At 42.1% G+C, this 22,770-nt stretch overlaps 1 protein-coding gene across 2 annotated transcripts; it reads right to left on the reverse strand.

The window, feature by feature from the left end:
- Positions 1-2,645: 2,645 nt before the first annotated feature.
- LOC135499926 (uncharacterized) lies at positions 2,646-20,960 on the reverse strand. Of its 2 annotated transcripts, none has more exons than XM_064790989.1 (2): positions 20,324-20,960; positions 2,646-5,201 (listed from the first exon to the last, which is right to left on the reverse strand). In XM_064790989.1, the coding sequence occupies exon 2, from the start codon at positions 5,139-5,141 to the stop codon at positions 3,093-3,095; it is 2,049 nt and encodes a 682-aa protein (XP_064647059.1). In that variant the 5' UTR covers positions 5,142-5,201; positions 20,324-20,960; the 3' UTR covers positions 2,646-3,092. The 2 variants fall into 2 exon arrangements, with proteins under 2 accessions (XP_064647059.1, XP_064647057.1); XM_064790987.1 differs by lacking the exon at positions 20,324-20,960 and adding an exon at positions 12,343-12,696.
- Between the last annotated feature and the right edge of the window lie 1,810 nt (positions 20,961-22,770).

The following is a 22,770-nucleotide window of genomic DNA, read 5'->3' on the forward strand; positions in this document are numbered from 1 at the left end:
CCTGATTGCTACTATCAGCGCCACTTACTTAGGATGTAATCTTCCCCTATTTGTAAGTTAAAGTACCGGGGTATAGCAGGCGACACAGGCCTCTCAGGAATAGTTCTACACTATTTGTCAATAACTATAGTACACTGCAATAGATAGGCCCCTACTTGTTGCTGAGAACCTTATATTTTCAGTGTAGCGTACAATTAATATCTATTCCCCAGGCTAGCTGTCACAACGGGGTTTTCAAATGAACAACTCTAGTAACGACGGAGATACAATGAAGACAGTTTGTAACCGTGATTTCTACCTGTAATTCATACACAGTCAAACAAAACGTAACAATTTGAAATAATTTATCATATCTTTTTTTTCAGATTCACCTTATTCTCGGGCAGTTCGGCTGTGAAATACCGCACCAGTCGACCGTTATTGCTTTGGTACTTTCAGAGTCAAGTCCGGCCATCCACCCGATCGTTTACGGACTTTCCCGACGGTCATTCCGGAAGGTTCTCCGAGGAGTGCTGCGCGGCGTATGTTGTTGCTGTTGTGCATGGCAGCCGGTTCGAGCGAATGTCGGTCCAGGCGGCGCGAACCTAGAAGGGAATGAGAGAGGATCGGCCAGCGCACATTCAGTTCGCAATGAGAGCACGAATGCGCGGCCTATCACCCCGGAGTTTTCTATAAAGATGACAGTGAGCTTGTCCGATACGGCGGCGGCACGGCAGTGTGCTGAATTGAACAGTTGGTCATCGACGCGTATGGAGGCGGGCATTCAAACTATGACTGGTTCCGTTTTTACGATCCACTCCACAAATAGTTCTGCGTTTTGGCATGATACTGCTGAAGCCATCAGCGACTTGAATGCGTTGTCGTACGCGAGTTTTGGAGAAATATGTGATGGTGAGTCAGCTGCTGGTAGTGTAATCAGTCGCACAAACGACGTGCTTGATACAATTGCAAACTATGAATACAGAAGTGTTCGGCAAGCCTACAATATACATGATAAAGTACATAACTTTGACAACATTAGCGTAAATAGTAACTTTGAAATCGTTACCGTAAATAGTCAAAGCAATAAAAGTTACCATCATAACAGCGGAATTTCACAACAGTGTGCCTGCAGAGCATACTAGTGACTATGTGGGTGAATATTCACAATACGGAATGCTTGCAAATCATAGTGACTATGTGGATGAATATTCACAATACGGAATGCCTGCAAATCATAGTGACTATGTGGATGAATATTCACAATACGGAATGCCTGCAAATCATAGTGACTATGTGGATGAATATTCACAATACGGAATGCCTGCAAATCATACTAGTGACTATGTGCAGAACATAATCGTGACTGTGAGACTTCTACTCTTCTCTTCTCTCTCGCCCGCTCTGCACTTCGATTAGCCAACTTGGATATGTTATCATCATACACTCTTAAAATGTATTAGTGAAAACAACTACAAGTAATTCGGTAGTTCCCATTACAAAAATTGTGAAATTAGTAAAACCATTGAGTAGTTCCAGCAAAAAACAAGTGGTAAAACTTGATATTTGGTATTTGTGCATCTGTCAACACAGAGGCAATGCTGTACTTGATATCAATTACGTATTTACGCGATTGAAATTTTCTCAATTTCAATAGCAGTATTCAAATTTCGAAGGCCTACCTCGGCTTCCTACGTAGGATGTATACCACCAGCACACCAACTCACCCTAACACGTGCAGCAGGTGATTCTTACATAAAACCGTCCGTTGGCCAACATGTATGTAACACTTGACCCCCCAGACTGGTGAGGATTGACCTCCAGCTTGGGGTTGCTCCTTTGAGAACCCAATGGAAATTTCACATAATGTCGCTAAATCTAAAGACTAGTGGTAGTCTTACGCGAGTCAAAATGCAGGTGCGGAACCAGGATTTTTCGCCATTAGGGGTTTTTACCTGCAGTGCAATCTTTACGACATTTAAGTTAGTTCCACTAATGCATAAAAGAGGACATTGCGCCTAATTTGACTCCACATCCCTTTCTCCAAAGCAGATATACGTACTATTCAAGTATATTCTTCTCTGGCAGTATTAACTTCCATGTTGTCTTAGTCATTGCATATTATACATTGCCATCACGTAGTGTAATCGGACTAAAAATGGCCGCGACCATTGATTCGCGCTCACGTATGTCGCTTACATTTTGTAAAATAAAACAGTTTAAATATGAATGTTTTAATGTCTTTTTCAACAATATCACCAACTTTCGTATGACTTTAGTATGGGGCCTAAAACTCTTATGATAATAAAATGGCAAAGAGCAACGACGGCCGATTCAAGCGAGGACGGACCGGAACGACGTCATCAATAGAGTTCTGGTCATGCGCAAGAAAGATGACTTATCCCAAGGAAAAGCCTTCCTAACCCTCTGTATGAACAAAACCAGTCGAGTACCACTATCGCTGATGATGCGGTGATAATGGCTGATGTAAGCTGCATTAATTTTTCGTATTAGTAGTTATTTAGCATTTGCATGCTGGTAAAAAGCTTTCTCAAAAGTATAAAGCGACTTAGTCAAGTTTAAAGACATGTAACAACCTATTTCAGAAGATCCGAGAAAGCTGACACCACGACTGCGTGAAAGAAAAAACCCTTTCAACTACCATCTAGATCATCTCTAAGGTGTTTTATTTATAAACAAGTGATACTGTGAAATCTTAAAGGGGGAATACAGACAAGACCGGTAGCGGGCCAGTTTACGAATGCATGGACGAGACCTGCTGAATGAAAGGGTCCGGAGTCCATCCTTTGGTCATCCTTGTTGAGGGTGAGAAACCATATATACCCTCATCACATTGGCCATTTTCCTCAAGCAGCAATTTGGGACTTCCTGACAGGCAATGACCAATTAGAAGAGAGCTAACATGCTTGGTCGGCACAGACAGCACGGCCATGATCACATAAGGGATTTTGATTGGTCAAAACCTGTCACCTGACCGCAAGTCTTACATGATTTCTGCTTGAGGAAAGAGGCGAATGCAGGGCCCAATGATTTCGGGAATGCAAGGAAATTCTCTCTCTCACACTATGAATAATGAAGAATGACCTTGACCTTCACAGCATGCACGTTTCAAACAGTCTAAAGATTTTCACGACACCGTCTTTTTGTGCCACAACGATGTGTCCATCGTTGTCTAAAGCCACGCCTACCGGGGCCTCCAATCCGTCTTCCGCTTCAATGAGGTATTTCCGAAAGGCACCGCGGTCGCTGAGTAACAAGATGCGATCATTTGCTCGATCGGCTGCTAATACATTTCCGTCCTGCGCATAACAAACATCGACTATATCACCGTACGACTGAATGTATTTCATGTCACCGTCACGACGGACAAAAGCGAGACAACTGTAACTTAGATTGTTTAAAGCGGATGTGCTGCCCCCCAGCGCCGTGATGCCATTTGGGGGCTCAGTCCGCCAGCAGTCCATGCTAATGACCATACTGGTTACGCGGCGGCTGTATGGGTCAACACGGACGGTCATTTTCGAGGGACACCGGTCCCGCGTCGAAACGAAACATTTCAAACTGAATTTTCGTTCTCGTTTCTCTAATTCTTCATCCGGCATTAACACAACTCCTTCAGAGTTCATCCTGTCCCAGCAGCCCCAAAAAGCTTTGTCGTTGTCGATAGCAACGCTCGTCCAGCCAATTAGATTATTTCCACCGATCCCGTTCAACTTGCTGTAATGGTCTATTTCTCCTTCTCGCGTGAATTCTAACGGTTTTGCCAACCCCTCGTTAGTTACAATGAAGTTACCACTCGACAGAACTGCTATGTCACTTGGCTTATCCAATGGGGACCGGTCATTTATCCCACGTGACTCCCACTCCAAGCTGTATTGTTTAGTCGTTACGTTCGCGGGGCCAATGCTCGTGAACAGTTTCACTTTCTCATTCGCGCAATCAACGACAACAACTTCCCCGGCGGGGAGGATTGCCAACCCGGTCAAATTTGGTACCCGGCTGTCAGCAGCAGTTTTACACTTAATCTCACCAACGCAATACACCTGTCTATTCGCGGAAACAACCAGCTTTCCCAACAGCGACGATTTCTTCTGCAAGAAGGCTGTGTTTTCCAAAAATGAGATCCCCTTATGGAAAGATAAGTCTAACTCCTTCGGGGCCCCAGGAGCCTCGACGTTCTCGAAAATGTCCTCATTTGCTCGGAGGAACGTTTTCATGTGCAAAACATTATCCGCTCGTACTCTGCTCCGATTGCCGATGAAAATATCCTTAATTTTCAGCAGAGCGGTCAAGGTCGTATCAGCGTCTTTCAACACATTTGTCATTTTCTCCGCCGCGCGGTCAAAACTGACACGCTCGTGGCGTATCTCACACAACATGCTACGCTCCGCCCGATCAATCGCTTCGTGGTACAGTTTTGCAATGTTCCGAACCTGGTACTCCATGTTTTCAAAAGCCGTGTTTTTCCGCTCGACTCTCTGCTTGAACACGTGCTCGCGCTCTAAAACTTTCTCCCGCACCTTTCCAACCTTACGCATGCGCTTTTGAATATAGTCCTCAGCATCTCTCAACACGTGATGCAAATCTGCTGTCACGTGATCAACATGGCGCGCCGCGCACGATTTTTTCGTACAGAATACGAACCGGCAAGTTTTGCAATAGATACGCATCTGACTCAAAGGATGTTCACGGCATTTCATAGTTGTTTCGTCGGCGACGAATGGTTGTGTGGACCTATTCTGGAAGTCCCGTTCATCACCCCCGTAGCTGCTCGTGCTCGTACTGCTGTTGGAGTTAAGCCCCAAGTCCTCATCACTGACAGGCATAGTACTGTTCTGAAGTTGCATCTTCTCCACAAGGCTAAACGAACTAAAAGTCACCGGTAACTTATGCAACTCCCCAGGGAAGAGCAGAAATTTTTGACAAGTCGGACACTCATTTGCCCCGACGCCATTCCGTACTCCTCCGTTCAACAGCGAGTAATCCTCACCGTCCGCATCGGCGACATCTCCGTTTGTACTTTGTTCGATTCCGGCACACTTCGGACAAGTCACGTGACCACAATCACCTGCGTACATGGACTCCGAACTGCCATCTGCGCAGTTCGAACACCTGAGAGTTCTATTGCGTAATTCTCTCATCTTGGAATTTGATTTGTTATTGCAGTTCTATCCTTATCACGTCATCATTGCATTTGGAATCTGAAAAGATAAAAGAGGAGGCGTCTTAATTAATATTCTGATAGAGTTTGTGAGAAAATAAATCTTTGTCCAATAATGGCTTCTTATTTCATATTCTCTTCAACCCAATCAAACCCGACTGAAAATGGACAGATTAATATAAAAAAGTCACGAGCCACTATACACTCGTTTGACACAAGATGACAGACAGGTTTCGGCAGCCATACGAATCCTACCAACGACAAAGTAAGAAGTATGTAAAAGTATTGACAATTTCCCCGATTCCTCCTCAACCACGTATTAAACATATTCACTACTATCAGTGGCTAGTGAATAAGCACAGGGCCAGATGGACCACAGACCTTCGTACTTGGTCGTTTGTAAGGATTGCGAAACTTGCCGAACGAGCAGTTGGAACACGACGAAACGATCATTTGTTATCAATTCAAATCTCAATCCAGCATCAGACATGGCGTTTACACCATTATACGACAATTAAAATATGCATGTTATAAAGAACTCTTCCGACAAGAATGATTTGATTTCATACGCCCTTGGGGTTGCTCTATTCCTAGACTGCGTCTGCTAACGCGATAAGAGCAGCTCGACTTAAGCAACCTCATTACATTTCATTCAGGCGGCCATAACACGTCACGTGTAGGTACCAGGAGGCCAATGAAATGGCACTTCCCTTGCATGTGATCTCTGACAACAATACGGAGTTGGGGACAATTAGTACGGCCGCAGGCCAATCGGCCTGAAAGCTTATTTCCAACCAAACTTGATATTCAGGCTGAGGTTTCAGTACACGACACATTTCAATCAACCCAGAAAGGTTTGAAATCTAATTTAGAAGTAGCAGCATTTTTTCCCGACCTAATGATGTTAGGTCTGCTTCCTCCTGGCACAAATTCCATGTCATGTGAGATCTAAAACTGTCGTTTTTTCTACAACGGCTGGTGATTTTGAAACATATTTTTCCCAAAAATATGAGGATGTAGTTATAGATCATACTTTAAATTTGATGATTAACCCCTTAACACTGAGGAACAGACACGGGGCGAGATGTAGTAGGATCGATCTCCAAAGGTATACATGTATAGTGAAGTGCAACCACGATAGATTGATAACACTTGTGACCTCATATATTCTGTTCGAGTAAATTAGTGTTGTTGTCCTCAACAAGTATAAATCGATAGAAACCATGAATATATGCCAACATGTGCCAGTATAATTACAGTGATATCACATCCTCCGAAAAATCATGTCGTGTTGGGGTGACGTAGATTGGTTGGTGATGAATCATAGCGAAATGGAAACAAAGCAAGCGAGAAACTTGGAATAGCATTCCGCGATGATGAGGTCACTGCAGCTGCTGCCCTCTATTTCCCCATCGCTGAATTACAGGCAATGTCGGACAAACATGCGGTTTCGTAATGGATTCAGGCTTTCTAACTGGGGCAGTTAGATTCAATCTGGCACATGTCCGAGTGTTGGAAATACTACATAATTGTTCTGAATATTTCTCCCTCTGACTCTATTGTATCATTCATGCTAAAAACAATGCAGGGTCAAAGATAATTGACTTTGAAATAAGCTCAAATGCGTAGAAAAAAGTGTCGATGTCCGACTGTCACGGGACTAAAACGTCATCAATATCTTATGCAAATGACCTTGTGAGCTATAAATAGTAACTTCGCGGAATGCTATTGCAAAAAACGATTTATTAGAAATGTTATTGAAAGACTCTGGTGTTGCAAACCAAAATGGCTAACCAAACCGGTCTCAGATCGACAAAACTAGTAAGAAAACGTGTATGTTAACCTATCCTAGGCAACTCTATACGAGCTTTTAATTTCCGCCTTCTTGGCACTTTTGCCCTGTTGTCTGCCCGAGTTTAAACAACTGTTGAGGACGTTACTTATTGAAAATGTTGATTTGTTGATTTGAACGTTTCAAGACTTAATAATGAGACGTTGCCAGCAATATCTTCATTAAATGTACACTTGAAAAAACGGAGATTCCCAATATATACTTGAACAATAAGCGATATATCCATCACCGCATGCATAGACCAATTAAACGACTCTCAAGTGTGTGATGGGAGTTTAATAATGTTTTGATGGTGTTGGAATGTTTGCATCGAACTCTTAAGCTTGGTATTTTGTGTAGTCCTGGAAATTCTGATGAGGGGGAAATAGCAATGGACCTTAAGCAATCGTTTCGACACACAAATAGGCCCCGAGATCGCCAATCCCTTTTTAACGAGCTCTGTTATGAGAGAGTTCTAGAGCGCCAGGAATCCTTGACCCTCAATGTATTGACGTTGCTCAGCTTCCAGAAAACTCGCGTCAGTTTGAGGCAATGTCGCTGGAAGTTCAGTGTGGGAATCTTTGGCACGGTGTGAATTTTGTCGGAATTTCGATACCTGACTGATTCGTTACCTTATCGACACGTATCTCTAAGCAAGGGGAGAGTTGAAGAGGCCACACGATCCGCTTCGATACATTCTCTGTCTGGGTTCGGAGAAGGGAGAAGCAATGCCATCTGGATCTTTCACAGATTCTTACATCGCTCGGCCGAATAATGAGCGAGGCTCAGCGTTGGGTATGAAGATACCTCAGGATATCTTGCAGTTTTGTAAGGAATGCTATAACTCAACCATGAAGCTGTAACTTTGGGTCTGAACAAAGTGTCTGGGCGAAATCCTTCAAGGTATATGTACTCATTGGCCCCGACTCAGGTCAACTCTGTAAACATTTTGACCCTGGATGTAGCTAACTCAAGGTGTAGATCCTTACGATGAGTATACAACCCGGGGCATGCAATAACTTTGGGAGTTTTGGCAGATGCAATTTGGAATAACTCCACCATAAAGCTTCTATCTAACTCTTGCCTCAATGCCAACACAAATACACTACCACGTGTGGATGCGGGTTCGAATCATTTGGATGAGAAATATGAAAGCGTTGCTTCTCCCAGAAGAATGCATCGAATCGGAACCGGACACCATCTTGGATTGCAACAGAGCGTGGTAGAAAGATGAACACGGCGATGCATGTACACTCTAGTGTGTTTTCTACAAGGAAAATATGAGTGAGTTCATCAGCAATGAATCATAGTTGGAAACACTACATTTTGCGATGCGAGGCTGTCCGATCCTTGCGGCAAATATCTACGGCTTTTCCGTCGCTTTCAAAACCTATTGTTCTGGGAGGGCGGGACCCAGACTACGAGTCTGGCTGTACTAGTCATGGATGAAACCACATAGAAAATGTACTGAAGAGTCATTTAACGAAATAATAGCACGGTTATTGATTCTTAGTTAAGGATAATGGTAAGGTAGTCCATCATGGTGTTTGCGTTGGCTAAACGAATTATGCTTTTTTTCATTCGCACAGAATGTCATCTCCTGACGTACGTAATGGGTTTTTTTTTCATTCAGGCAATTATTTTTATGATGTTTGTTTGATAAATGAGTTTACTTTACCTGAATCAGGGCCCACACTTTCATTGTAATATGCCAACAGATGGTTTAGACATGTGACGGCGGCCTTTAAAAATGTGCGTACGCATACAAATGTACAATGTGTGTCGATAGAACATTTTAACTGTGTTATGTGCATAATTACCGTTGTTTACATGTATATATGTCACTGTCTACATACATGGAAAAGTGTACTTCGAAAATGACTCACTTAAATGAAATAGACCTTAATGACCTAGGCCGTTTGTTCATGGTGGGCATTTTCCTTTGGCTCGGGGAATAGCAACAAATGTTGCCTACGTGCAATTATCATGCTGGCAATTTCGCTGAAACTTGGCATGTAGATCAGTCTACACAGCGGCATTGCTGAAATTCAAATTTAGTACGTACATTTTTTTACTTATAAACAATTTTTCATTGGGAAATTTCAAACTCGAGCTCAATTTTCATTTGGCGACTAACGCGATAGACCTTTAAAATATCGACGCTATTGTCACAGTTGAATCAAACTTAGTATCGAACAATTCCATTAATTACCAGAACGAATTGTAGGCCTACAGTGTCGAGTAGAATCGAAATAAGGTTGGCGAAAGTCGCGATGATAAACCGCGATAGTGAAAACATACCTCCATCTAGCGTTTCCAACTAAACCAACAACAATAATTATGGCAGCGTAATAACACCTTATTACCAGTGCCTTTTTATGAAGCCACATTGAATAAGAATTTTAGAATCAAGGATAGGATTGTATCAATTGCGTCAATAATCCTTTAAGTACCCACGCCGGGCTCTCCGGTAAACCGCGGGTGGAGTCTGTCGGCTGTACGTCACACCAGTTTTCGACGTACGAGATTCCGTCAAGGCGCGAAAGTCCTCGATCAGTACGTTTGTATAAAAAGGAAATTTAAGATTTGATAACGGCTTTCTGATTATACCGCATTGAAACGCCCACTTCACAGACTGCTCTAATTCAAGATAAAACCATATCAAAGAGGGACTCTCCTAGTCCGAATTTCAAGAATCAAGGTAGATGTAATTGAAATCGAAGGCGATTATTATCACTTCTCTTCCAGTAATTTAAGATTTTCCCAGGGTCGAGGTGGTAAGTGCCCGATGTAAGTTGATTTCAACGAAAGTCATCAGGTTTCGCAAGCGCTACGAAGGGCTGGGAACGACGAAGCACAGAGTATGTTAATGTATTTCTTCGACCACTTTTTTAATTATCCAGCTTTACATGCGGTCTCCGAGGTTTCCAAGCCATAAACCATCACTCGGTTTGGTCGGAAACCTCATAGATCACACTCGTGTGGTTTTGTGTAATAGCGAATTTTCCATATGGATTTTTAATGGAAATGTTTGCCTGTGAGACCGGGCTTTATAAAATGACTTTTGTTAGCCGAATGGTACAGATGGTTTTCGTCAGATTCGTTAAAACGAAGTAACTATGTCTTTCCTCAGGGAATTTCTTCCAGACTTCTGAGTGACAATGAGCGTCTGCGCTTTCAGACAGCAGCCATGCATTAAGATCGAAATGTGATTTTATATAAAGGTCAAACGATGTTCAGCGAGACAGTCATGACAGTGAGATTCTTGAGTGAGTGCTCCTTTGACAGCCACGGAAGATTGATGCACTTTACCCGCCAGATTAGGATGGATGTCACGTTCGCTGGATGGTCTCATTCGTTGACTTAAACTCTTCATTTTCTCACACTGAGGCTGCGACCTGCGTTGCCAGCGTTGAAACAAGTTCTGCTGACTTCGTATTATGTGTGATTATTGGGGATAATAGGCCTAAAGATGCTGCATTCTCTTTTGGATCTCAGCTTCACATATCAGAGAAACCATGTTTAAAAAGTTAAACAGTGAGACGAAATAGAATCAAACCCTACATCAGGGTATTTCACCATAGGCAGCGTTCTGCAACTTTGGACAAAAAAGTGCTGCGAGTTTGGATCACCAATTGCGACCTTCTATAATTTGGACCACAGATCTTCCACTAGATGAAAGTAAAGAGATAAACCACTGGACGAACTTTGAAAGCAAAACTAGATATACCACTGGAAGAAACGACTCGTGTCATGGACGATTGCCAACTTAATGCCCAAGAGACTTGACAATACAGAATTAGAAATGACCAAATCTTCACCATCAGTTGTTCAAAATCCGGGCCAAATCGCACTCATCCTATGTTACGTTGATCTGATGGCTTCCAAGAATGCAAATTTAGCCCATATACCCGTTGGAATTGTCAGGCTGATTACCTCATCCCAAATTAACAAAATGTTTATTTTCTTTGGTTGTTTTCAATGTACATGTATTTTGGCGCAATTTCCGCTTGTTTTCCAGAGTGGGGGATTGACATGTTGAATGAGATTATTATATGATTGTCGAACAAATACTGCACTTTGAAAAGTATAGGGCCTGATTAACATGGCCTTGGCATCACTTTACCGGTTTCAGCTCAGTAACACTTTGGAATGATAAGGCTTGCCTATAATGTTCCGCTTTCATTGCTCATAATCCGATTATTGAAACTTAAAAATTTGATAAAAAATGTTGTCGAACGTACGTCACCTGGTAACGTTAGCGCTTTGGGTGATACGTGTAGTGCCGCTATTTCTGCGTGTCCTTTACAAGGTCAAATTATCGACGAATTAAGCGTTCGAAAGGAATAATTTACATGATAAATGCTTAACTTTTATATGTTTGCCGATGTATGCAGGTTGGCCTACACGTACATGTGACACTGTATAAATGATGGCCATGGTAAACCCAATGTTGACAGTAAACCATCTGGAATCATGCATCCTTAAACGATGATATGGTTTCCTGTAATATTGGTGCATTCCTACATAGACATATATAAAATGATAATTTCGTCATAAAATTGGGAAGTAATAAAAAACTAACAACATGAATATGATGTCAAATTAACTTTTACAGGCAGTATATTAAACGCTCACCAGTATTTTGTACGCAAACTATGTCCAACTCTCCACGAACATTATCCAGTATCCAGCCTCCGGGCTTAATATTCGTCACAAATCTGATTATCAACCGCGTCTGGAAGCTTCATTCGATTTTGTGAAAAATCCAATAGAGATATCTGTATCACCGCCTCAGACAGTCAAAATCGATACAAACTTAATTAATTTGGCTACTTGTTATCTTCAATGCAATCTCTAATGACAGGGGATAGAACATCTCGCCATAGACTGAAAGAGATCATCGTTATTTGCTAGCTTCAAGGGAAAAATCCAAACAATATGCTTTCGCAAAGCTCATCGGACATTGGAAACATTAGGCCTACTGTGATATGTATTTAAGTGTATAAGTAACCATCGAAGGAAGTACGGCAAACCCCCATCCACCCCACCCCCGAAAGAGACAGAATAAAGAGCAATAACGGCCGTATGTAGCGGGAGCAGGGGGGCAACTGCCTCCCAAGACGTTGCCGAAAAATCTGTTTTTTCAGGCAGTTTTGTGCCCTTTTTGGACGAAAAATGGTGCTCTGCTCCCCCCTCCCCTCCGAACCAATACGTTTGGTACGGCCCTGACCTTCACCTTGGCTGGGCCTATAAACCTGAGACGCACTTCATAAAATGCTCAACTCCAATGGGTAAACACGTCATGAGGTATAGAGAATCTGTAACAAGAAAAATACGATAAACTCACCCAAAATTGAAGTCCTATATCAAAAATGACAAATTCAATCAAATCCACCAATTCTATAGCCCTAAAATATCAAATTAAAACCATTAATTCCACACACGATGCTAGTATCAGGCTTGAAATTCTATCCAGCTCGATTGACTGAACTAATCCAGTTTGCAACTGCTGTACGAATGTCACATAACCTCGAGCCCGCTTGCTTCTGCCCGTATAACTTCGTTTTGAACCCGTAATTAGACGAGTTCGACTAATTTGCAATGACACGCAAGTGAGCGCATTTATCGTGAACAGTTCATCGCAGGGCGAAATCACACAAAGGAGTGTCTAGTGACGTTATGATCCGTTTTCAAAGAAGGCCTATTCTACACTTCGAAGTAGGCCTTTAAACTAAAATTGATTAGATATCGATCTTCATTGTTAGTCTTTTCCCGGAAAAGTATGTTGTGGGAGTTGCGACGGTCGTTAAATGATGAATTGCAGCAACGCAGACTACATGTATATTACATATCTGAACATAAGAGTTTTGCATGGCGTTTACCGCACAGGGCCTTGGTCCATAGGAAAGCCCAAGGGAGTGAAACGCCGAAGGAGAGACACGCTTGGGCAGACATTCCGTTGTGTGATGTTTCTCTCTCAAAGGTCGAAGAAAGATTGTATTGCTGTTGCCGCCGCCACACGTAATTGCCCGCTACGTCCTTTCCCACTTACCTTGCAGTTAAAAGAATGAAGGCCTATATAGCTTAATACACGGTTTATTGTCTTTAGACAAAGCCCGCTCGCACCGAGGCCTAAATTCCCATTGTTCAACAGTCTTATCAAAGGGTCGCCAGGGCCAACCTTGATAACGTCGAACACCACGAGACACCTTTCAGGGTGATCGATAAGCCTGGATCGGCAATGGCAAATGAACGTGTCATGGACGTTGTATGCGAAGTTGGCTACGACAACAACCAAAGGCAATTTTGTTGCCGGCAATAATTTGTTGATTCAAAATCGTTTCATTTCCTGTGATCACGTTTCCATTGGTATGAGTAGATAAATGCGTGTAATTAATTACGATTTGCGCGCTAAATGAATGGATCTGTGCAAATAAATTGTGCTCCTTTAGGAATAATATTTGGCGAGTGTTGTAGCGAAGAATTCGTTACATTCGCTATATACATGTACAGTCTAGCTCTTATAACAAGACCAGAATCCACTGAAATTATGTTCCCTTTCGTTTACCTCATCATGAGATATTATATGGCTGACATGATGGTGGTCTAATGAAAATACATGTATTAATGCCAATTATGACCAAATTATTTCAATGGGTTTCCGCTCGGGCAATCCGTCTGAAAACTGGTGCAAATCGGTGCAAACTGGCGATTGAAATAGTGGGTTTGGTGAGTGCAGCAGCAATATCGCCCAGGCAACTGACAGATTGAAATACATGCATTATGAATATTTGAAATGAAACTCTTATCGAGGCAACGAGAACGGAACAAATTTTGTAACCAAAACCTAAGATATATAGGCCTACTTGATTGATAAAACCTGATCTCCCTTGAATCTCGAAGAAGCTGGCCAAATCAACTTAGTACTCAATTTGATCCACTTAAATGACTTCTACTATTACCACCGACTTCTATTCGTATATATACTTGTACATGTAAGTCAGAATGAACTGCTGGTCAGTGCTATTACGGAACAGAAACCGGGGCAACTCGACCCAAACTTGAAAAACGATCTGTTGAATTCGCCGGGGGAATTCGAGAGCAGCTTGACCCAATCTTCTGTGCCACGATGGCAATGTGACAAGTGAGTTTGTTGAGTGCAGTAGCTGACGTTGAAATATTTTGCTATAAAGTAAGTCCGTGTCGTTGAGGATGATTCGAAGTATTGCACTCTGATGCCTAGATGGATGGTGGTTGAAAATATGTCAAGACAATGGCTTTCAGCCCTTAACAGTTAGGAAGGGATTAAGATTATTGCTACTAATAAATCCAAAGGACGGTAACCCGATTCGACACTCGATACTGTCGCGGGGCCACATGTGTCATTGCCTTGCTCACAAAGTTTGAGTGCGAACAGCTTGCCTATAAATGGAAACTTCAGTCTCGGATTGCGGTACCGGATCCTCCACTCGACAGAGGAAGCGAGCAGCGACGACCCATTCCCGGGGTCACCTCATACGTCATACCAGTTCAATGCAGATCACGAGATATGACAAAAAACATTCATTAGTCCCAAGTACCATCAGGGGTTAAATGCCATTCCTCATACCATGAAAGAGGCTGCATCCACGTAGGCCTTCCCATAAGGCCAACTACTGTTAGCACAAGGCACCCCTCCTTCCGCCCGCTCTGCAGTGAGATATCTTAGCATCTAAAGATTTTAAAAAACTATTCCTCCCCTATAGTAAACAGCCAGAGCGAAGCCTTACATCAATTATCCTCTCAAATTGAAATTATACACAGCAGAGCCAACAGATAACAGGAGACGACGTGACTACCGTGATGCATTCATTCAACGACAAATCAACTCCCAAGTCAGACAAACAAAATCCCAAGCTGACTTATTTCAGCCATTAAAATCATTGCACTCGCATTTGGCAGATAAACAGCCATGAGATATGGTAAATAGCTCCCATTGATGTAATTCAAAGGCGCGACGTACATGAGAATGGTCATACGCATGCGCAAGTGTAATCGTCAGTTCCGCTGAAGCATGAAGTTCAATTTCTGCTCGTTGAGTCGTCCGTCAATTAATTACCTTGCTGTCAGTCTAAGATGGCTGATTAGCCTGTACATTTCATATGGTCTTCTGTACAATTTGTACTTGCAACCGAATTGGACCTGAGATGAGATTATTTCCTGCACCCGTTACGAGACTGATAAAAGAGAACTTTATGACGAAATAATGATTTTTTCGAGAAATTGCTTGACTGTATAGAATGTTGCATGAAAAATCATCGGCTGATTGATTACTTTTGCTATTTAACAAGGCAGAATGTGCATGTGCTGTTCAAACACCGCTGACAGATGTGATAAAGATTTTTTATAAAACCTTACTCTTAGATAAAACAATCTCGGTACTGAGCAACACTCGAATGCACATATAACCTTACACAAAACCTCGTTATTGATGATATGGCCGTTACTGTGTATACACTTTAACCAGTCTGTGTTGCATTACTTCAAGTGCCATGTAAAGGCACTTTAAAAACATGGTTGAATTTTGAATGATACTGCGAGCGTTATTTGAGATGAAATCTCGCCCAGGCTGGATTTTAGAAGCACTTTGTTGTTGAATTATTAACAACTGTTTTGAAATTTTCTGATGTTTGCTTTGATGCTATTTCTCTTGTATAAGGTAGGTACGTGTACGTTTCGAGCTGTCCTGAAGGGAGTTTCTAACTGTTGCTGCCAAGTCTAAGTTTGCTGCCTCTTTGCTTGCCGTCACTTTGCGGAAATGTGGCTAAAGATCACCCCCTTGAAGTGCTGCGCAACTGTTCAGTAACTGATTAAGTTTCGTATTGCCTTGAGGACTAAACTTACTCTGTTGTGATCAGCTCAGCTTTCGAGGTTAACTCTGGGAGGTGACCGACTATTCATCGACCGATCACTCACTCCGTCAGTGAAAACAAAATTGAATTGCTCATGTAGTGAGGACACACGTTTGAATGGAGAATATATACCATAAAGCAGGTTGTACTTCGTCAGCTCATATGAATTGGTAATCAGAATCATGGCTTCTGTCGTCGAATTCTGGACTGCCATCTTCAATCGCTGAATCCTCCGACTTTCTCTCCATTGGTGTTAGATTCCTTCACACCAGTACATTGCTACTATTGAGTGATGTTACAGTTCAAAATGACAGTAAATAAGAAGAAGTTTGCGTTTCAAAAAGGTTCATTTCAAATATTTATGCAATCAAAACAGGACAGAGATCCTTTTTGGGAAAATGGTGGAATTGGGATTTTGCATAGAATACAGACACCGTTCAAACTAACTCGTCAGTTATTTGCACTTTAACTGCATTACTGCAAGAATTTGCCGTTATTCATACAAAAACCGATATATATGTCCAACGATTTACAGAATCGTGTTAAAAGCCGGAACCCTTCGAATTGAAGTGTTGCTATCCGAAGAAGAGAAATCTAAATTTATGGGATTCATCTCCGAGCTGTATATAGAAAGAAGACATTGATTCCTTTTTCGTTGTGGCGTCGAATGTGGACAGTATAATTTCAGATCTTCCCACCACCTTTTGTTTAATTTACATGTGCATGCATGAGGATAAATCGGCCCCTTGCCCAAAAGGCATTTTTTCAAAAGAGGATTTTACCGAAAATCTCACTCAATGGCACCATGGATTTGCTCATTAATGTCGACATTTTCATCGTTTAGCAAAACCTAGTCGGCATATTAATCCCATATTTTGAAGATAATTAACTATCCACTGGGTAAGGTTACTAGATTATTCTGCAGTCTATATTGCATATGAAATGTTGCCTATACAGAGTTTGTAAACAGAGTTTGCTCAAAGGTGTACCATTAATCAGCTTCTTTCGTCACAGCAATAGATTTCCAGCGCTTATTTATCGCAAGCATACACATTCTTGATCCAACAAGGTCGTTGCTAATTAAGTGAAGAAGAAAACCAAACAGCGCTTGAATCGACGAATACGTGAGATGTTTCTGGGCGAATTCATATTTCTCCATGCGGCTACTTATTCCGACAGTATAATGCTCGTCAGCAGTTTAGATCTCCTTAAAGAGAATTTTGTGATATTTCCAGGAGGATGTTTTTGAACCTGATATACATGTACCAGTTCAGATGATAACTAAGATAAGAGAGAGATTCCTCGACCATTTACTCAAAGTTCGAAACCATCTCTTGTTTACCGTGGCTCTCCAACAACGTCTCGACAAGTGGGCTAACACACCTAATATCAGTTTTATCTGATTAATTTCACTTGGAGTTCCTCTTGGTTCTAATTTTTCTCGAAGGTAAGCCAACCGCTCGCTGGGATCCTCCGGGTACAGTTCGTATGATAACCTCACTTACGACGAATCTCAGCGAACAGTAAGGGGGCATCTTAATTTGAGACTATTTCAACTTGGAGTAAGCCTCCGTATAATCCCCTCCCGGATATGTGAAGCAAATGTGTTAGGAAGGAATTCGTCTTAGTTTTGTAATCACGTTGATTCGCAGACGATGCAAGCTGTTGAGTTTATTTACAGCTACTATAAAACATGGCCGTCCCGGTTCACCAGCTGAATAATGGGAACCCACTCGGTGCGATAGGGCCGTTAACACGAGAGCAGACCGATCCAGATTGATCGAGATCGGTCTAGATTGGTCTGCGATCAAAAGCGCACGAATGTGATTTGAATTGGTTTGGCTGGGTTCGATGTACATGCATACTTCATTACGAGACTGACGTATTCTTGACGTTGTAAGCGATCTGGTCTGCTTTGGTTTGGTTTGGTGTAAGCGGCCCTTTTGGCTACGTGACACCGGCGTATACAAGTGTTGCATACAAAAAGGATAACGGAAGTGTGTAACGCCGGATTCATACGACATGTGAAGAGGTTAAAAACCACACAATTCATCGCCGGAGTATGAAATGTAGTCACTTTGGCAATAAAATGAAGTGTACACTGGTGTAAATAATAATGCCATTGAAGACGTCCAATCTTGCCAAAGCAAGGCTGTCACGCAAATAAACTGCTCATTATTTGTTAATCTCGAACAAACGAATGCGTGAAGCTGTGGTGGACCTCGTTCCGTTGCTGGAAATGCTTGTTTGATGGCTCTTCAGTGTTATCGTAACATGTCACAAGTTGATGTATACGGTGATAAGGAGTGGAGAGTTTGTTCTGAATAGTCTGGATGAACATGAGTCCACTATAACTCCAACTTATGGCGGTCAAGGCCGAATAATTTACATCTCTTTAAGCCAAGGCATCCCCACTCTTCGCTCGCGCCCATACTAAATTGGCAGTAAGGTTATATGGGGTGCACAGAGCGCGGAAGCGAATGACCGGAATCACTTCAACACCTCACTTTCGAGACCCAGAAAAGGTGATGTTCAATACTGAAACTAATGACCAACTCATCATATATTATTCTGATGGCGTACTTTTTGTCTTTCGAAAACTATCCGCCATCTTTACATTGCTTAACGTAGTTATTTTAACAGTTGGCTCCAAAAAAACGTCCTCTGTCAATCATGAGAGTAGATTTTTTCACCGGACAGGTAGAATTCAGCAAATTGAATTAACCCATAATTAGCCTCCTGGCAATAAGCTAGTTTTCATTTCACTGGCACCCCAATGAGAGCATTACAAACCAAGGGAACACTATCCGTAATTTCGTTTCTACCGTTTCATCATCAGTTTGTAGCCTGTCTAACATGTCTCAACCTTCTGCATTTTCGTAAATTTCTCCTTGTGATTTATGTTGTTTCATGATTAACAAGATATAGTAGAGATGTGATCAGCGAGCTGTTAGGCAGATCACGCTTTCTTTTTAAAACAGAAATAAAATCTTCTCGCGTCAACACGGTCCCAACGGTATTGCTTGAGCACATCCATGTCCGGATCGATTTCGAAGTGATGTGCAGAGTCTAATCAAATAGACCGAGAATCTCTTAAGGAGAATATTAAGGAGTGTGTTGAGCTGAATACTCATTTTGTTTGGGAATTCAGGGACGCTGTTGTTAAAGGGACACTATAGGTAGGGATGAGGGGGTTAAAATAGTGGTCATGTCACTAATATGCTAGGTTAGGGGACTGTATTGTGATTGGTTCAGTGATGAAGTCAGGGGTCTGTAGTTAAAGGGACACTATAGGTAGCTAGTGGGGTTTAGATTGGTGGTCATTGGTATCATGGACTAATATGCACGGTTAAGGGATTGCACGTGTTAGTTCAGTGATGGATACTGTTCAAGTGAACAGATTCGATATACTATAAAGAGAGACCCCTATCGGAAACTTAGTGTAACGTAATCTGGCCTTCGTGGTCCTCGCCAATATTTTTCCTTTAAAAACACTGAACAAAACTTTAACTGATGAAACTATCCCTAAAATAGCGGACTTGATGTATAGGAGGAGTTGTAACTGTTGGTGCATGAGAACTGTTTGCAAACAAAATATCTCGTACCTCACAGGAAAAGTATGCGATTGCTTAGAAGTGTTGAGGTAGGATAATATATCTTGTAAAGGTACGTCGGTATAATGTAAACAGAATTAAGAAGTGTTAAAAACGACCACTACTGCCTTGAGAACCGGGTTACCAGTGTCGTGGTTACCTTTCTACGGTACCACACTCATAAAAATAACGGTTTTCTAGCTTTTGTAAACCTTTTAGGGTTTTACAGCCAACAAATATATGCACGGCCCGTGAGGATTTCCAGGGAAATAACACCGTCTTTAGGGGTTTTCATTTTTCTGAGAAACCTCTATGGGGGTACCATAATAGGCAGGCCCCATGCCCCCAGGGCTAAGACTTCCTCACAACATTTGGCTTGGGACTGAACTCGTTGTTGATCGAGTTTTTTTTCATGTAATCACGCGAAAATCTAACTAATCATCTATTCAATCAAACCAAGGTAGTTGGTTCTGGACCAGCCTGAAGCCTACTGAAGATCCCAAGGACCAAGTCAATAGACTACAGCAAGGGCCAAGTCAGCTACCCTAATGGGAAGAATAGAAGAGTGTTGGTAAGCCAAACCATTACCGTCCGGAAATAAAGAATTGTCTTATTGATAATCAGAAATAAGTAGAATCACGAATAAGAAATAGGAAATAAGCAGGCAGCTTCATGTTGGTTCTGGGACCAACCCCAACTCTAACATATATACCGCGTACTTGATGATAACAACTTCTTTCATTGACAAACTTACAGAAAACCTTTACTTAACACAAAAACATCTTCACTCGCGGCAAAATGAACTGCACTAAAGTTTTGTTACCGAAAAGAAATACTAACTCACCTGAAGGCTTAACAGAATTGAATCAGTTGAATTCGAAGCAGCATGCAGGTTGGTTAAAATCAAGTCGATTCCGCTGGCAACGATGATGTTTTTGTTTCTCAAATATCCCTGAGAAAGTGTTCTTTATCAAAGTGCATGTACTGACAAAACGATGAATTTTACAATTCCCGTGCAAATTTGTGAATCGTTTGTGTTACGTTGATCCGCTCCGTTCGGCGTTTGCAAATCTTAACATAGCATCCAGTTATTCCGGTGGTTTATATCAGTGTGAAAGTGTTACATTTATGACCTGGCCTCCAACTTGTATTTTCTAGGAAATTGGTATCACTGGTTTTAATATTCGACGTTGCCTCCAACTCGGAACTTGCCATTATCACAATAGCGAAACGAACTCAGATTAACCTCAGGCGACCAAGAATTGCTCGGTTATTACTCCAATGACTCCTTTTCCCTGCAATTGTCCTTAAACAAAATATCCAATAGCAATTAATGTAATTTCCCTTGTTGCTCGTACGAACCTATCTAACGCAGCCAGTGATTCAGACTCTCACGGTACACTGATATCTTTCTTCTGCCGTCTATCGAGAAAGCTCTTGCAGTAAATATGGCTCCGCTGCGCTTCCGCTTGAAACAACTCCGCGTGGGTTTTGTGTACCTTTCGCAGTAATGGGCTGATGGTGGTAGTCGTGTTGCCATGCTTCGTGGAAGAATTCTGTGGGAGAGGGAGCGCCCATCACTCAAGTGATAGTTCCTAGACCTTTCTATTCCCGAAATCTTGGAATGACATTTTAGTCGTTTCCTGGTTTTGTCTTCTTGAGTGACACAGACCAGGATTTGCTGAGAGAAGTGTGGGGTCACACGACTTCAAAGATTTCTACGTTTGGTGTTTGGCCATGGTACAACATGAGTGGCATGTTAAAATCTATAACGAGAACCTAAGCTATGTATATGTATCTGTTGGGAGGGCTGTCAAATTTGTTGCATAGTGGATTTTAGCCGATAACACGCCGTTCCACCTAGTATAAGGTTGAAGTGCAGTTAATGCCATCTCACGCTATAATCCTGGAAGGAAATGAAAATGAAGTTAAAGTTCTAATACAGCGCTTTCGTATTGTACAATTATAGTCTATACGACCTCAAAACGCTTATTCCATTCATTTCCCCCAACCTCACGAAGAAGCCTTCCGTAGAAACCAAGAAGCACACATTCCGCGCTCGGGCTACTCTTGACCATTTCGGACCAGTTGAAAGAACCGAGAACCCGCACTGGTTGAGCCCCGAACCCTCGACCTTCCGATCACAAGTTGGACCCTATTCCACTGCGCCTCCATCCTTCCGGGAATGACACTTTGATGCTTCCCGACACCGTTGCTCTGAAGTGACACTTCCATGATATATCCGGATTTGTTAAGAATGACTGTGGTTTTGAGCCCGATGATGGGTTAGAACTCATACTTCGAAGGATCAATCCACTCGATCTGTTCCTTCGACTCTGCCTCTTGAGAATGCCAACCAATTCTATGAAACGATGAGGCTACGCGTTCAACGGCATTACCAAACACGGGTGCTTTTCAAAACTGGTCCTGACAAATCGAGGTATCATTCCTGTACCTTTACCATGAATCTGACCGAATTATACCACGGCCAGTTGCTATCTACTTCCCGTTCTTCAGAACATTCCCAAATAAGTAAATGACACTTGGTAACCAGGCATCGGTGCGGGCAGAATATTTTCGTCCGTTATCGTTGACCATACAACAGACTCACTTCGTGATGATAAGCAAGCAGCTGAAATTTACACTCCGGACGCAGTGGGCCGGCCTCGTCCAGTCGCTCATGAACGAAATACGACCAGGATGACGAAATGGGCTGCATAGGAGTCTACTGAAACTTCATTGTATGTGCCACACATGTTCAGCGGCAGAAATGTAATTTAACAAGAAACTTGGCTGATTCGCCAAAAAATATTTACAAGAAGATTTGCTCCCTATTGGGCCATTAAACTACTTGATGTGGAATGGCAACACTTTGTAGAATGAGAGTGTTGTTTAAAAATACATACGATTGCATTTGCGTGATATTTTACTGTTAACTTATTCATTAATTGAGGCAGTAAATATTCTAAACGGCTGTAAAAAGGAGAGTGAAGGTAAGGTGGTGTATAATTATATTACACTCTTTAACATTTTCTGCTGTACTTTGCTGCGCCTATTCGACGAATGACGGCATGACCAGCATATATCGGCATCACCGGCATCGACACCAGAATGGTTTCATTCGGTATTTATCAGAAACGTTCGGGCAATCTCCGGTGATTGCCCGATTGTTTCCGATCATTACCGAATTAAATCATCTCCGATGCTTATGACCCGGTGTGACAGCGGATATAGTCCCCCTGGAGTCATAGTCCGGTAGCATTGTATTTGATCAATTAAGCAGCATGATCT

The sequence above is a fragment of the Lineus longissimus genome, chromosome 15 (assembly GCF_910592395.1).
Source record: "Lineus longissimus chromosome 15, tnLinLong1.2, whole genome shotgun sequence".
Classification (NCBI taxonomy): domain Eukaryota; kingdom Metazoa; phylum Nemertea; class Pilidiophora; order Heteronemertea; family Lineidae; genus Lineus; species Lineus longissimus.